Here is a 14,055-nt window from a genome sequence, read left to right as displayed (position 1 = left end):
CGTGACGACTTGTGTTTTGCTAGTATACTAGTATAGTTTTATGGTACGATACAGTTGTTAAGATTGAGAATTTATTAATAACAGGATAAATTTTACTGGTACCAGACTCTTCTCTCGTCTCATAGAACTCTCTCCTCTCTCTCTCTTTATAACAACCCTACCATGTGGCATGCAATTTAATGCTCCTCCATTGAGACTGATCTAACAACTTGTGTCCCCTCCATTTAAGCATCGTGATTAGCATGCGCTGGTGTTTGCGTTTTCCCTTTCATTCAGAGGAAGGGCGTGTTCTCGCTTACCATTATCAGGAGAGGGGACACAAGTACGGTCGTCAAAAAGAGTCGGGATGGTCCTATGCCATCGCTGATAGCTCCAAGGTGTTCCATGCACAGTTAACGATACACGTAACAAAATGGAAAACAGACGATTCACAAATGACTTTTCGTGTTGCTTATAATTTGAGTAAAAATTTAAGTGCAATAGAAAAACGCATCACTATTTCCTTTTCTCTTATCAGGCTCCTCTGTTTACTTGTGGCTTCTTCAGAAGCCCCGATGAGCTCCAACTCACGTTTTGTTTACACCTGCTTAAGCGGACTATATATATTTTTTTTATAAAAACTTTATCCAGCCAGCACTAGTTTGATAGATATAGATAAAACAGTCATTTTGAGTGCCTTGAGAGTTGAAATAATGCAGTGTGCCCTCCCTCCCCTTCAACTACCATTACCGCCTCAGACCACTAACTTACCTCTGCCTGTGGACCTGTAAGAGCTGACAATGTCAAGATTTCTTCACCATTGTCAGCGCAAGATTGAACCATATCATCTTACAATCTAAAACAACAAGACCCATTTACATCGGTACCCCCCCCCCCCCCCCGCCCGAAGACCTCAGCAAATGCAACTTTTACAGCACCAGAAAAGGTTGAAGATGAAGCAGAAATGCAATGTCGATTATTTTCCATGCCCTCATGTACAATATACAGCGAGTTCTGTCATCCAAGGATGTCCAGTTATCAGAACAAAATAGCTCGGAGAACTGACCAGCTCTGGGAGTTATCTAATTAATTGAGAGACCAGGACCCAAACCTCTGAGCACAACAAGTTCGACGAAGACAATCAGATCACTACCTAAAAGATGTATGATCGTGGAAAAGCTCCGTCGAAAGAAAGAAGTGGCAACATCTGCATTGGCTATCAAAACCGCACATCTGGGTCTCTTGAGAGGCTTTACAGATTGGATCTAACTGGTCGTAGTGACTGAGAATTAGTGTACACAAAGCTCAGCTACTATGCTTTTGAGGATCTACTGGTATCTACGCCTGTATCTGTCGAAACTACACTACAAGTCAACATCTGGCAGTGGCACCTTCCAGTAATTCCAGTTATTGTAGTCTTCCTGCATAACATGATCGCCAATAATCAGCACAAGAAAATTATATGAACATGCATTTGCCACATGAATCTTTTAAGTAATCTACATAGATATGCCAAGGATTGATGGGCATGTATTTCTAAGTGTCCATTTATCCATGTGTAGAAATGTAATTGGTAAATTTGTGCCCTTTAGTAAGTGAAACAGAATGCAGCATTCATGTACATGGAATCAACTATTATCTAATGTACAGCAAAAAAAAAACTATCGTAAAAATATTCTGGGCACCAAGTTCAAATATGTAGCTAGTGAACTTTTCAATTTTTCATGTTGTATTTGGATGAGAAAAAATGTACTAAAGGGAACTGATGGAAACCAGCAAGTCTTCTAGACCCAACCTATGTGGTTTTTTTATTAGGTGTTAAAATGTTTAGATATATCCTAAGTAGAACATAATTCCAGTCCATGCCTGGGGTGAAAGTTAAATACCACTAGCAGCTATGAAGAAAACTGACCTGTTCAACCAGAGTTGTTGGTGGAAACATGTCATTAACAAGGGTATGTAAGGAGGTATAAGATTTCACATCAACAGAACTGTTGACAGCCACTTCTCCCTGCAAGACCATGGATATGGCTCAGAGGCAATTATGCAAGCATATGAATGATTATGGCGTTGTGTAATAAAGATACCTTCGGGTTGATGATAAAAATCTTGCCTTTAGGTATTCCCATCTTCTTGTAACTGAGCTCGTCAGTGTCTCTGTTGCCAAAGCCAGCATAAAATGGATTGTAATCGGAAGGAAAAAGAGCCTTAATGTCCTGCCAAAGAACAAAAAATCCATGAAAGAAAGCATCGGCCATAGTACTGCTGCAGAGTTTTAGATCTTAGAACCCGAGGGGAAAAACTTGCATGCAATCTGGCAAGAGCATCAAACTAAAAATTGGAATTGCCTAAAAGAAATATACCTCCAGACATGCAATCTTGAATTCATGTGGGGCTCTCCGTATAACTGAGAAAAGCATAGGCATATTAGAATCATTCTAAAAACAATAACATTAGCATTATACATATAGCCATTGACCGCCTATTTTCTATGGAGCCAGAGGCCGCATTACTGACCATGCTAAGATAAGTCCTGTCAATCGATATAGAAAATCAATTGGCCTAAATCATAGTAAGCAAATTATGTCAGGATCCAACTGTTAACAAACTGTTACCTTCTCGGTACAGTGAAGGAAATAAACCATCAGGTGAAATTACAACAGGCCCATTGGGCAGCGCTTTCCCATCCTGCAAAATTGAAAATAATTGTCACTTCCACTGGAAAGAACTGCACACATATTTACAATACTATACAGAATGAAGTAAGCAAGATCATTGTATTCGTACCATATATATGCCAAGATCAGTAAAAGTTAGGAAACCAGGTACTAGAAACAACACCAAAAGACAAATAACAATTGCCACATACCTGTTTCAGATTGAAGAGGAAGTTCTTCGTGAGATATGCCTGAACAATTGCTCTGGCACTAAGGAATAGCAGTTGATAACCGTTTTCCTGGTTGGGACATAAAAGGTTATCTTAGACACAAGCACAAAATTAGGTATAATCCCACCTAGGGCAATGAAACATAATAGAAAATAAAAATATATTTTAAGAAAGCATCATACCTTTATTGCAGAAAAAAGTCGCGCGACACCGGAGTGACTCCAATCTCTTCCAACCAAAGGCATGACCTGACCCAACACATCAGACCTGAAAAATGTAACATTAAGTACCTCCAATGATTTTGGCCATTTACAGCAGAAAAGCATGCATATCGACTACGGACTACCAACTGCAAAGGAAAATGACATGCAAAACACAAAATTTCTCCCACACGATGTTGGATTCAGTCAGTTGAGCTTTAGTCCCAAGGCAACCTTGATTTATTTGGTGACAGTTTAAGATATAAAGCGATTGTTGGAAATTCATCAACCAATAACTCACAGGCCATCGGGCAGTCCAGCTTAATGAGATAATAAATAGACTAAATCGCTAGTAATCAAACAAGGCATGGAACCCTACATTACATCTACCAAATGAAGGTAAATTCTACCATTGAACATGGTGACTAAAAACAGAACACCATGATATTGTCACTCAAAACATCAACATGAAGCAATCTGCATTTATTTGGAAAGCCCATCATAACGACTTATGTCTGTAAGCAACTCAAGCAAAATGTTGGGGGTAGCATGCAGGAGTGGAGAAACTATGAAAATACCTTGTTATGGTGCCATCCACATCAGATATCACAATTTTAGCATTCCACTTCCACAAGTAAATGTGTGCATCGACCTAGTAAAAAATCCTAATTTATTATACAATCCTAAAATAAAAGTACAAGGTAGTTAAGAAGAGGCACAAAAACCTGCTGCTTCCCAAGAACTCTGGTGCAGAAGCTAAAGGTCACCATGTTTTGGCCCTCCTTCAGATTTAAAGATGCTACCTGTTCACTAGTGGGAATCAATGTCCGGACGAATTGCTTTCTTGGTGACTGGCTTTTGTTGCTCTCCAGAGCTTGTTCATCCACTGGACTCAAAACAGTCTCTGAGTCAAGGAAAATGTCCTCAGAAGAATCACTGTTACTACGCTGAAGGGACCTTGTTATCCGGAAGGGGTTGAGCCAAAGCCTCCATCTACGGCTTGAGGGAGACATTCTAAGAGAGTCTTCTCTTGAATTGGGTGTTTCCTGACGCTCCACCCGAATTGCATCACTTGGTTCTATGGTGACGTTTGAACCAAATACAGCCTTCCCAAGAATGACATGAGAAACTTTACTCCATGGGAAGTACTTATTGTCAACTTTGACGATAAGGTTTGCATTTTTTATAATTGTTGATCCAGATGACTTGAAATCCTCCTCGCGGATAAGATGCTGTTGAAAGGCCTCCTCAGCAGATTCTCGACCCATTCCTGGTCGTAACATGTTCCCACAAAGAGAAATTTCAACCCCTGCAAGTGCACATCAAAACAGAACAATGACACATTATCTTTATTAGGAAATAAGAACAATATGCAACCTGGCATGTGCTTACCCAAGCCATTTTGTGATTGAGAATGTTCTTCTTTACTCTGTTCCTCCTCTTCTGAATGCTCTGGAATGCTCCCCAGTTTGTCTTTATCACTGGTAGCTATGGATGATTGTAAATCATCGGATCCAGCAGCCTCAGTTTCAGAGGCAAGTTCCTTATCATGAGAACCTCCTTCAGAGAGCATGTCAGATCCCTTGCCATAATGAGAGGAGCTCCTTTTGTTTCGAGTCCTATCAACTCCTAAGGTAAATATTGAAACAACCACTCCCTCCTGTAATTGAGCATCTTGATCAGAGTAAGCAGTTTTAGTTTCACCTTCCTCTAGATATGTCCCAGCAACAGAAGAATTACCCAAACTAAGCTCAGAGTCCCTCTGGGATCCAGGAGAAAATAATTCATTTCCTGAATCCCCATCATCTACTTGTGATGTTAGATCCAAGCAGCTCTGAAAAGTGTCATTTTTAGCCAAGTTAGCACCAGTATCCTCCAAATCAGTGTCTTCGTTGTTGAGGTCACAAACTTCATCCTTGTTAGCTGGGAGATCCTTGGCTCTTTCAAGCACTGGAGCATCACTAGATTCATCTTCATTGGTCAAGGGTTGATGACCCTCATCATTGTTCTCTGGTATATCATGAGCTTTATGTGCATTGGTCAAGGGTTGATAACCCACATCATTGTCCCCTGATAAAGCAGGGGACTCGTCTTCACTGGTCAAGGGTTGATAGCCCACATTAATGTCCCCTGAAACACCACAAGACTCACGTACATGTTGATAAACCCCATCATTGTTCCCTGACCTTGACACATCCTGAACCTCATCTTCCTTTGACACATCATTGTCCCCTGAGACACCAGGAGAGTCGTCTTCACTGGTCAAGGGTTGATAACCCACATTAATGTCCCCTGAAACACCACAAGACTCACCTTCCCTGGTTATGGGTTGATAAACCTCATCATTGTTCCCTGACATTGACACATCCTGAACCTCATCTTCGTTTGTAGACACAACTTGAGCTTCATCTTCATTTCTAGACACAGCATGAACTTCACCTTTACTAACTGACACATTGAGCACTTCATCTTCATTGACAGACACATGGAGCTTTTCATCTTCGTCAACAGAGATGTGATGTGACTCATCCTTCTCAATTGGTACCTCTCCATTCCCTGTTAAAATCTTTGACTGATGTTTAGAATCAAATTTGACCTTTTCCTGTGATATGTATAAATCATCTAAAATGCCAGCATCCCACACCTCACCACTGCGGCTAAAGTCCCCGCTAGAGCTCTGCCCAGGTCCCAAATGGAACTGCGGGTCACTTAACTGCACATCCTCCATACCCTCGTCTGTTGAAGAAATAGGTGCCGTGAGCACATGTCCATCCACACTAACCAGAACCACCTCTGAATTTTCCCCATCAGCTTGGTTTGGTAAATCTTCTGCGTCCTCCAACCTTCCATAACCATCAAATGACTCAAACTCATCCCTGGTTTGCTTCTCTTGATGCTCCACATTCAACTCTTGGCTACCAAGCCTGTCCCTAGGGCCAATGTAAAGATCCCCATCACTCTTACTACGCGCAGGAGGTTCAGGCTCATTGCTAGCTTCTTCTTCTGAACCTGTACCAGAGTCTTCGCTGCCAGGCACAAGCTCACGCATGAAATAGGCTTGGCCGGAGTTGTCAAGGTGCATGTGAAAGTTGGCTTCAACGCCATTTACGGTGATGGTAACGACCTTCTCAGCACCCTTGAGCACCCCCTGGAACTTCCCAAAACGGACATACCATGGTGTGCTGCGGTATGAACCATCAGGCTGCTCCACTGCAATGATGTCAACTGCGCCACCAAATGGGTGGAAGGGCGTTGCAACGGAGTACACTCCCTGCGAGATCACAGATCCAACCCTTCCCACCACGTTCATATCCGCAGGAGCCCTCCTCGGTCACCAAGCATCAAGCACTCAACAATCCAGACCGTGGTTGCTTGATTCGTCCAATTTCTTCATCAATTCTGCAATATATGATGCGGATGAAGATTTCTCAACGAAATTTTCAGAAGCTCCACAGACAAGGGATTTTTAATCCCTAGTTGCTCAATGCGTGAAATTGTCTTTATCCAGGACCAATGCCAAAAACAGTGTAAAAGGCTCCTGTACTGGGTCCCACATCGACAAATAGCAAAAGACTAATTCACAAGTGATACAATGTTTGAACTCCATGTTTACTAGACAAAAGCAAGTGAAAAATGAAATTTTGGTTGGCATGGAGCCATGGACCAAACACTATATCAAAATAAACTCCATTAAGGCATCAACCGTAATGTTTGGATGCATTTCCTTCCACAATTGGTTTCCAAAGACCAGGACTAGTAGCAGACTAAGTACTAAGAAGTTGATTTGAAACCGAGCTATTTATCACAACAATTTAAAGATCATTTGTAATCCTTTTAAAGGTAGGTACAATTTCCTTCACGAGATCAGCATGCTAGCTGCAAGTGAACTTATAAATTACCTAGCTCAGTTGCTTGCTTCGCAGAAAAATGAGAGAAGATGGTAGGCGCTGACCGCGTAAGGTGCCCGGAGGAGATACTCGGGCAGGGGTGCGGCTGTGGCTGCGGCCGTTGGATAAGATTCTGCAATGTTGACACTGTTGAGATGATATTGAACTTATGTTTAATAGTGTGACGAAATAGTTGAACTTTCAATCCAAATATCCAATTGAATAGAGAGTTGAAAGGGTGGGAAATTTGGGAGGAGGAAGTCTCCAAAACTTTTGGAGAAGGGGAGGGGGAGCTGCGGGCTGTGCCAGGGCGCTTGCGTGGTTGCGCGGTTGCTCTGGCGAGCCGGCGCTGCCCGCGGGCACGTCCACGCAACGCAGAGAGGGGGCGAGCTGCCGAGGGCGAGGACGAGACAAGCTGCCGAGAGCAGTGAGGAGCTGAGCCTCCGAGCTGTCGAGCACCGAGGGACAACTGGCCGAGGGCTCCGGCGGGCGGGCGGGGAGGCAGCCGGCAGATGCAGCGCACTGGCGCCGGCGGTTCGCTTCAGGGGCGTGGCGACGGCGGGGGCGGGATTGGAGGAGCAAAGCAGCGCGGCAGCGGGAGATGGAGCACTACTGGAGCGGTCGCCGGCGCCGGCGTGGAAATGGGGATCGGTACCAAAAATCGGATCGGATCCTAGAGAGAGAGGGGGAAGGGCGCGCACCTCGAAGCGTCGCGATTCGGCTCAGCTTGCTTAGGCCCCTCCCCGCTTCGGCGAGGCCGTTCGGGAAGCTTCTGGAACCTTCAAGGCGCCGCCACCGCCGCGACGCCGCCTCCGTCGATGGCGAGGTCGGAATTGGATTTTGGGGGGGACAAGGCCGGCCGTTGCGGGGGGTGAGGGCATTTATAGGCGACCCCTTCCATTCGCACGCGCAGGCGAGACTTGACGAGCAGCGCCAGGCGCACATGGGGCCCTCCACCCCCGCTCCTCAAGAACCGCCTGGACGGATGGCATGCTTACATGTGGGGCTCACGGATTCCAGGGCCCACGTGCCATCGACCCGTTTCGATGCGGGTTGTTGAGGAACCCGGGGGTGGGGGCGAAAGAAATAAAATGCCGCTACGTGTAGCTGGGCGTGGCGGGTTTTCTTTCTCGTGGGGGAATCAAAAGGAAGCGGTGAAAAGACCTGGAAATTCCGATAGCGTGACGCTGCCACGGTGGGTCAGGCGGGGGCTCCCAGCGACGTGGAGCCCACTCGTCGCGGACTCATTAACGCTGGTAGCTTTAAGGGGGCATGCTTAATTAATGGCTAGTGAAGCCTGCGTGCCCGCCGCTGTCTTTGTTGCTGTCGGGCCGCATCTACTCACTCGAATTTATTTTTATGGCCAAAATGACAGTTTCACCCTTCAGCGATAGCATCTTTGAACTACTGGAGTTTTCATTCTTCAGACTTGTCCGGAGGACAAACCAAGATTCTTCCAATTTCCCATGCCTTTTCACTTTGTCTGCTTACTGTCAAGCGGCCGGGATGCGATAATCTTGCGTTGTTTTGACTGAATTGCTAATCTGAAGCATATCGGTTTAGAATCGATAGGTGTTGGTAAGAAAAAGTTCCAACAATGCAACTCAGCCTAGATGCTCAGCTGCTCAAGATCCCTTGCACACACAAAAAAACAATGAAAAGTCCGAAAACGCAGGGGCAGTCTCGGTACCTCGCCATGCGAACGCGCTGGTCGTCGTTTGGTCCCCAACGCCAAGTGCGGGTGCAGGTCATCGTTTCAGCTCCGTGCGTGCGGCACGTGCGGTGACGAGGACGAGGCTGATCTCCCAGATGGCGTGGCGTGCAGATCTCGCCCGCGTGCGCGGCTCAGCTCCCCCGTTTTGTCCAGAAAAAGGGCAGGTCCGGTATAGCCCGTGCGAATATGCCCGGACCTCACCTCACCTCACCTCTGACCTCTCCACCCGGAAAACGGAAAACCAGTTCTTCAAAAAGAAAACGGAAAACCAACGGTTTGCTTTCCGGATCGGAATTCCTCCGTACGCGCAGTCACGCATAAGTCTGGACAAAAACTCGTAGCTTGCTAGTTCGCTCAGCTCGACTTGTTAATGGCTCGGCTTGGCTCGTTCAAAAATATTACCGAGCCAAACTAAAGTTTCAACTTGATACATTAACGAGCCAACTCGAGCTGGCTCGCGAGCTGAACGAGCCAAGGCTATGAGCCAAAAAGCAGCCCACTCAGCCACGTTATTTAGCCTAATTCACCATCACACTAAAACATGCTCAAACCCTAGCTCTGGCTAGCTCCTTCCACACTCCCGTGACTGGCCGCCGCCGCCCGCCCGTGTGGCCTCCATGCTCCTAATTTCTCCTTCCCAGTGGCGGATCCAGGTCACAGCCATAGGGGGGCTGAAGCCTTCTTCTTCCTCTTCTCCCTCCACTTTCTCCTCCTCTAGCTCCCCTTGTTCCAATGGAGGTTGCAGCCCGTAGGGGGGCTGGAGCCCCCCAACCCCCCCTTGGATCCGCCACTGCTCCTTCCTGGTTTTCCCATAGCCACCACCCAACCCCCCGCCTGAGCACTCCACGCCAGCACCGCATGCCCGACTCCTGGCGCCCCACCGGCGGGCAGCGCACTGCAGCAGCTAGTGCCCCGCGCCTGCCCTCTCCGCTCGTCTCTCGGCGCCTCAGGCCCCTTCCGGTCGAACCCCACATGGGCACATGGCCACCTCCCTGCACCCATGGAGGAACAGAGGAAGACCAAGGACATCTGGATGCTCTTGCAGCCCTCCAGATTCCTTCATTTCCATATAAAGATCATTTCCTTGCTGTGCCACCGCCACCGCAAAGGTCTTAATCAAGATGCAAGCGCTTGATAACCTCATCCCCGTCCCAACCGTGGTAAGTGATTTTTTCAAGCCAACTCACGAGATAAACGAGCCAGCTCGAGCTAGCAAACGAGCCGAGCCGAACCAGCTCATTATCATAATGAGCCAGCTCGAGCTGAGTTGGCTCAATTAGTCGCATACCACCCGTCATCTCCCAGTCTCCCTCCCGTTCGGCCGTTCCCGGCGTGGAACCGTGAGCCGCCCAGGCAGAGGCAGCGCCGCCACGCCCCCCTCGAGGTTGCTTCGCGCCGTGCGAGTCGGAACCGCGGGTGCGGGTCCGTGGATGTCAGAATGTCAGGAGGATGTGGTGGCTTGAAGCAACCGTGCGCTCGCGCGAGTCGCGACCTGGTGGCTGGCGGCGTGTTTCCGGAAGCTATCGGGCGGGCCCGGTGGTGGTGGTCGCCGCCGCCGTACCGAGTGGCCAGGGATGCCGTGGCTGCCTGCCCAGCCGGCAGCTACCGGTCCTTTTGGGTCTGGCCGTCTGGGAGAGGATGCGAATGCGTCGTCCTGTTCCAGCGGAGGCGTGGAGCACGCGAGCGACGTGAGCGAGGCAGCGGAAACCATCGAGAACAGACGGAGCACGGGAGCAGGATAGATCGTCGATGACTTTTCAAAAAGGATAGATCGTTGATGCGGACTGGACGGGTCGTGAGCGCGAGATGCGACGCGCGGCCGCCGGCCGTTGCCCGAGGGCGCGAGAGAGACCGACGGCGATCGCAGCTACGAGATACACATACACGGCGCGGCGCGGCAAGCGAGTGGATGCGGCCCCGCTCGGCGGTGCGGAGTGTGCGTTCTTTTTTTATTAAAAATAAAAGGTGATGACTTTATTACGGCTGCCGTACATCTGCGGTATGGTACAACGGCCTAAATTGACTCTCCACCACCACGATAGCAGGAACACGTGCAAACGATCTCAAAACTTAAAAAAAATTGTAGTTTTTAAACCATCCATCAAATATAAATTCCGATTGCACAACTGTATCTCTTTCGAGGAGATCTTCAAAACAAGACCCCACTTCAATATATTTCGACGATACTTTTCAAAACACAAAAATTGCTTTATGTACTACAATGAAAAATATCAAAATCAACAAGTTAAAATGCTCAATCGATCTGCTAAAGTTGCCTATTATGTGATCAACATTCACCTACCTAACAAAGTTGTTTACCCTTATCTACTATTGACGCTAAACATTCTATCTTCACAATATGAACACCAATATCCACTAAACTGAACTCGGGCATGCAAAAGCAACATTATGTAAACCCATAAGCAATTTTTGCAAACATCATAAGCAAATTAGAATGCGCGAAAAAGTACTTTCTCTCAAAAAAATTATATCATTAAAACATAGTGGTGTGGGATCTTGTTTTGAAGCTTTTATTGAAACAAACATACATGTGCAATCGGATTTTGATTTCGATGCTCGGTGTTGAAACTATGATCATTTCTATTTTGAAATCATTCCCACGGATGTGCCTTTATTTTATCTGGTTGCCCTCACGCGCATGCACAGATGGGTGGCCGTACGACCGATTTAATTTTCGACCGGCCGAAAGTGCCGTACGACCGATTTAATTTTCGACCGGCCGAAAGTTAGCTGTGTCCAAAAAGAAATACACATAGCTACGGTCAAAGAGGGCACCTTTTTTTAAATACAACCAGCAAGAGATTTAGATCTCATTTGCTTTTTTAAGTTTAAATTATAAGTCATATCACATCGCATGTTTAAACACCAATTAGGAATACCAAATATAGAATTATTACAAAACTAATTTATAAGTTGTGATTTAATCACGAGACGAATCTATTAAGCCCAATTAATTCATAATTTGACCACTAATTACTACAGTAATCATTCCATGCATTGATTATCTAATTGCAACTTATGCAATTAGTTTTAATTAAATTAGCATCTGAATATTCGAATTGACATCCGAATATTTGATGTGACAGCTACTTAAAAACCAAACCAGATATAGATATTAGGCTGTCCACAATGGCAAGAGCAAGAGCAAATTTGCTCTTGCCTCGTTTCCCACGCCCTCTCTGTCTACAGTGCCAAACAGTACATCTACAGTGCCAAACAGTAGATTTACTCCTCCATTTCCTCCTATCGCTGTGGACGGTCTTATAAAGGGAGAGTACCCCAAAGATGAAATTTTTAAAAAAAGATGACGCAAAAGCACCCCAAGTCAGAGAGGGTACCTGACTATAAGGAGTACCTCAAGTCAAATACCAACCCTGAACAGAAGCAAATGATACGACCTCAGCCATTTTGTTCGAAGATACGTACCTGCAATGAGATCTAACTTTTTACAGGAAACGGGTTCGGTAAGTTCATGTTGATGACCATATAGCTACAGGTGAGAAAGGAAAACAAGGTCACAGGCTCACAGCACGCGGCGTACGATTGCGGATGACGGCCTACCCGAGGCCATGGTAGAATCCATCAACGTGGGCAGAACGGAGGAGCTGAGCGTGAATCCAGAAGTCTCGTGCTGCAGAACTGAGCTGAGCGTGAACCAGAAGGCACGGTCTCGCGTGACAGAACTGAGGAGCTGGAGCTCGGATTTCGAATCGCCGCCACGCAGGAGCTGAGCTCGGATCCCGGATGTCCGCCACACCGCTCGTGGACACAGTGCCACTTGCCGCCGTGCCAACTGCGACCTGTGTTGGCAGCGTTGGCACAAGAGGCACGCTGGCGGGATCCACCCTAGGCGCCGGCATAAGATTGCTAGTCAGGCTCATGATAGTGCTCATCGCCGCCTCACAGCTTGGGGGCACACGCCCCCACGAGAGCCGTGTCGAGGAGTACGACCTCCCAATGCCTGCCTCCGTGTCCAACGTCACCTGGGCAGAAGCTGCCTCTGACACCGACCTCGTCATCCACATGATAGAGATGGCTTTTGCCTCACCTTTCTAGATTTTCTCAAATTAGGAGCAATACCTCCCTACTCGGAGTTCCTCTTCTCTTTTCTCCAATACTACGACATTAATCTTGGTCATGCCACACCAAATTCAATTTTTCATCTATCCATATTTGTTTATTTGTGTGAGCAATTTGTAGGTGTCACGCCGTGTTTGGAGCTCTTCCGCTCCTTCTACCTTCTCCGCGACGCAGGGGGTAGTGCTACCACTGGGAGGTGCTACCTCTGGCTCCGCGACTCGGTCGAGTATATTCCGCTCAAGATGCAGCGCAGCTGGAGGAACTGGAGGGAGCAATGGCTCTACATCGCCCACACCAGGAACGGCCTCGAGGAGTACGACCTCCCAATGGCTGCCCCCGTGTCCAACGACACCTGGGCAGAAGCTGCCCTGACACTGACCTCGTCAACAACCTGAAGGGCCGCATCCTATCCCTAAAGGCACTCGGCCTAGCTGGCACTATGGTCATCCGCGACGTAGTGCGGCGTCGTATCTCTCCGCTGAGGCATCGCCCCCGGCTAGCTTGTTGTTACTACGGCGACAATGACATTGCATGGACCTTTTCTAGTGGTAAGTTTTTGTTTATTTTGTCTCTTCTCCGTTGTTTTGCGCTCCAACTAGACTCACCCCTCATATGCATTGGTAATGCACAACGGAAGGCAATTTTGACAGCCAGAGGCTTGAGAGCTACTTGGAGGAGCTGGGGATATGATCGACACACCCGAGGGAGCGAAGCTGTTGTGCGATCTCACCACTCGCGAGAGATGAGAGCGCATGGAGGGTCTTCCTCGGGTGGATCTGCTTGGCGCGGATGCACGGTCGGTGCAGACCGCCCTAATCATTAGGGAGCCGGAGGAGAGGTCTGCAGCCATTTCCTCGGGCGGTGCACATGTGATCTCGGCTTCTAAGCATCCTCACCCTGAGACGGCGGCGAGGCTATCACCGGAGCTCCCGCGGACCCGCGCAAAGCTCAGCTCGACAGCGATCACTGTTATGCCGGCACAAGGAGGTCAGGAATCCCGCTTCAACAGCGGCATCCCTCCTGGGGGCATGTGCCCCCAAGCTGTGCGGTGGCGACGAGCACTACCATGGGCCTGACCAGCAATCTTATGCCGGCGCCCAGGGTGGATCCCGCGTGAGTGGCAACGTGCCTCTTGTGCTCCAGCTCCTCCGTGGCGGCGATTCAAAATCCGAGCTCCAGCTCCTCAGTTCTGCCACGTGAGACCGTGCCTTCTGGGTTCACGCTCAGCTCAATTCTACCACACGAGACTTCTGCGTTCACGCTTAGCTCCTCCGTTCTGCCCACGTC

General features: G+C 47.8%; 1 protein-coding gene across 4 annotated transcripts; it reads right to left on the bottom strand.

Moving 5' to 3' along the window:
• Positions 1-926: 926 nt before the first annotated feature.
• Positions 927-7,894, bottom strand: LOC120665223 (phosphatidate phosphatase PAH1-like). 4 transcript variants are annotated; one of them, XM_039944703.1, is made up of 12 exons: positions 7,655-7,842; positions 6,966-7,086; positions 4,459-6,465; positions 3,792-4,375; positions 3,645-3,718; positions 3,049-3,133; positions 2,849-2,935; positions 2,595-2,667; positions 2,343-2,386; positions 2,067-2,195; positions 1,892-1,990; positions 927-1,400 (listed from the first exon to the last, which is right to left on the bottom strand). In XM_039944703.1, exons 3-12 carry the CDS (start codon positions 6,374-6,376, stop codon positions 1,344-1,346), a joined length of 3,150 nt encoding a protein of 1,049 aa, XP_039800637.1. In that variant the 5' UTR covers positions 6,377-6,465; positions 6,966-7,086; positions 7,655-7,842; the 3' UTR covers positions 927-1,343. The 4 variants fall into 4 exon arrangements, with proteins under 4 accessions (XP_039800637.1, XP_039800638.1, XP_039800640.1 ...); XM_039944706.1 differs by having other exon boundaries at positions 936-1,400; positions 7,019-7,086; positions 7,655-7,804; XM_039944704.1 differs by lacking the exon at positions 7,655-7,842 and having other exon boundaries at positions 6,966-7,100.
• Between the last annotated feature and the right edge of the window lie 6,161 nt (positions 7,895-14,055).

Source organism: Panicum virgatum, chromosome 3N (genome assembly GCF_016808335.1).
Source record: "Panicum virgatum strain AP13 chromosome 3N, P.virgatum_v5, whole genome shotgun sequence".
Classification (NCBI taxonomy): domain Eukaryota; kingdom Viridiplantae; phylum Streptophyta; class Magnoliopsida; order Poales; family Poaceae; genus Panicum; species Panicum virgatum.
The sequence above is the reverse complement of the archived record's forward strand: the minus strand, read 5'-3'. Positions and strand labels throughout refer to the sequence as shown.

What these genes read in the sequence shown, in the direction of transcription:
- LOC120665223 (XM_039944705.1), bottom strand. Translation starts at nt 6,376, where the DNA reads ATGAACGTGGTGGGAAGGGTTGGATCTGTGATCTCGCAGGGAGTGTAC. An exon ending in GAGTTCTTGGGAAGCAGCAG is followed by an intron (nt 3,719 to 3,791) that starts GTTTTTGTGCCT and finishes ATTTTTTACTAG; the next exon opens with GTCGATGCACACATTTACTT. An exon ending in CAACAACTCTGGTTGAACAG is followed by an intron (nt 1,401 to 1,891) that starts GTCAGTTTTCTT and finishes CATGTTATGCAG; the next exon opens with GAAGACTACAATAACTGGAA.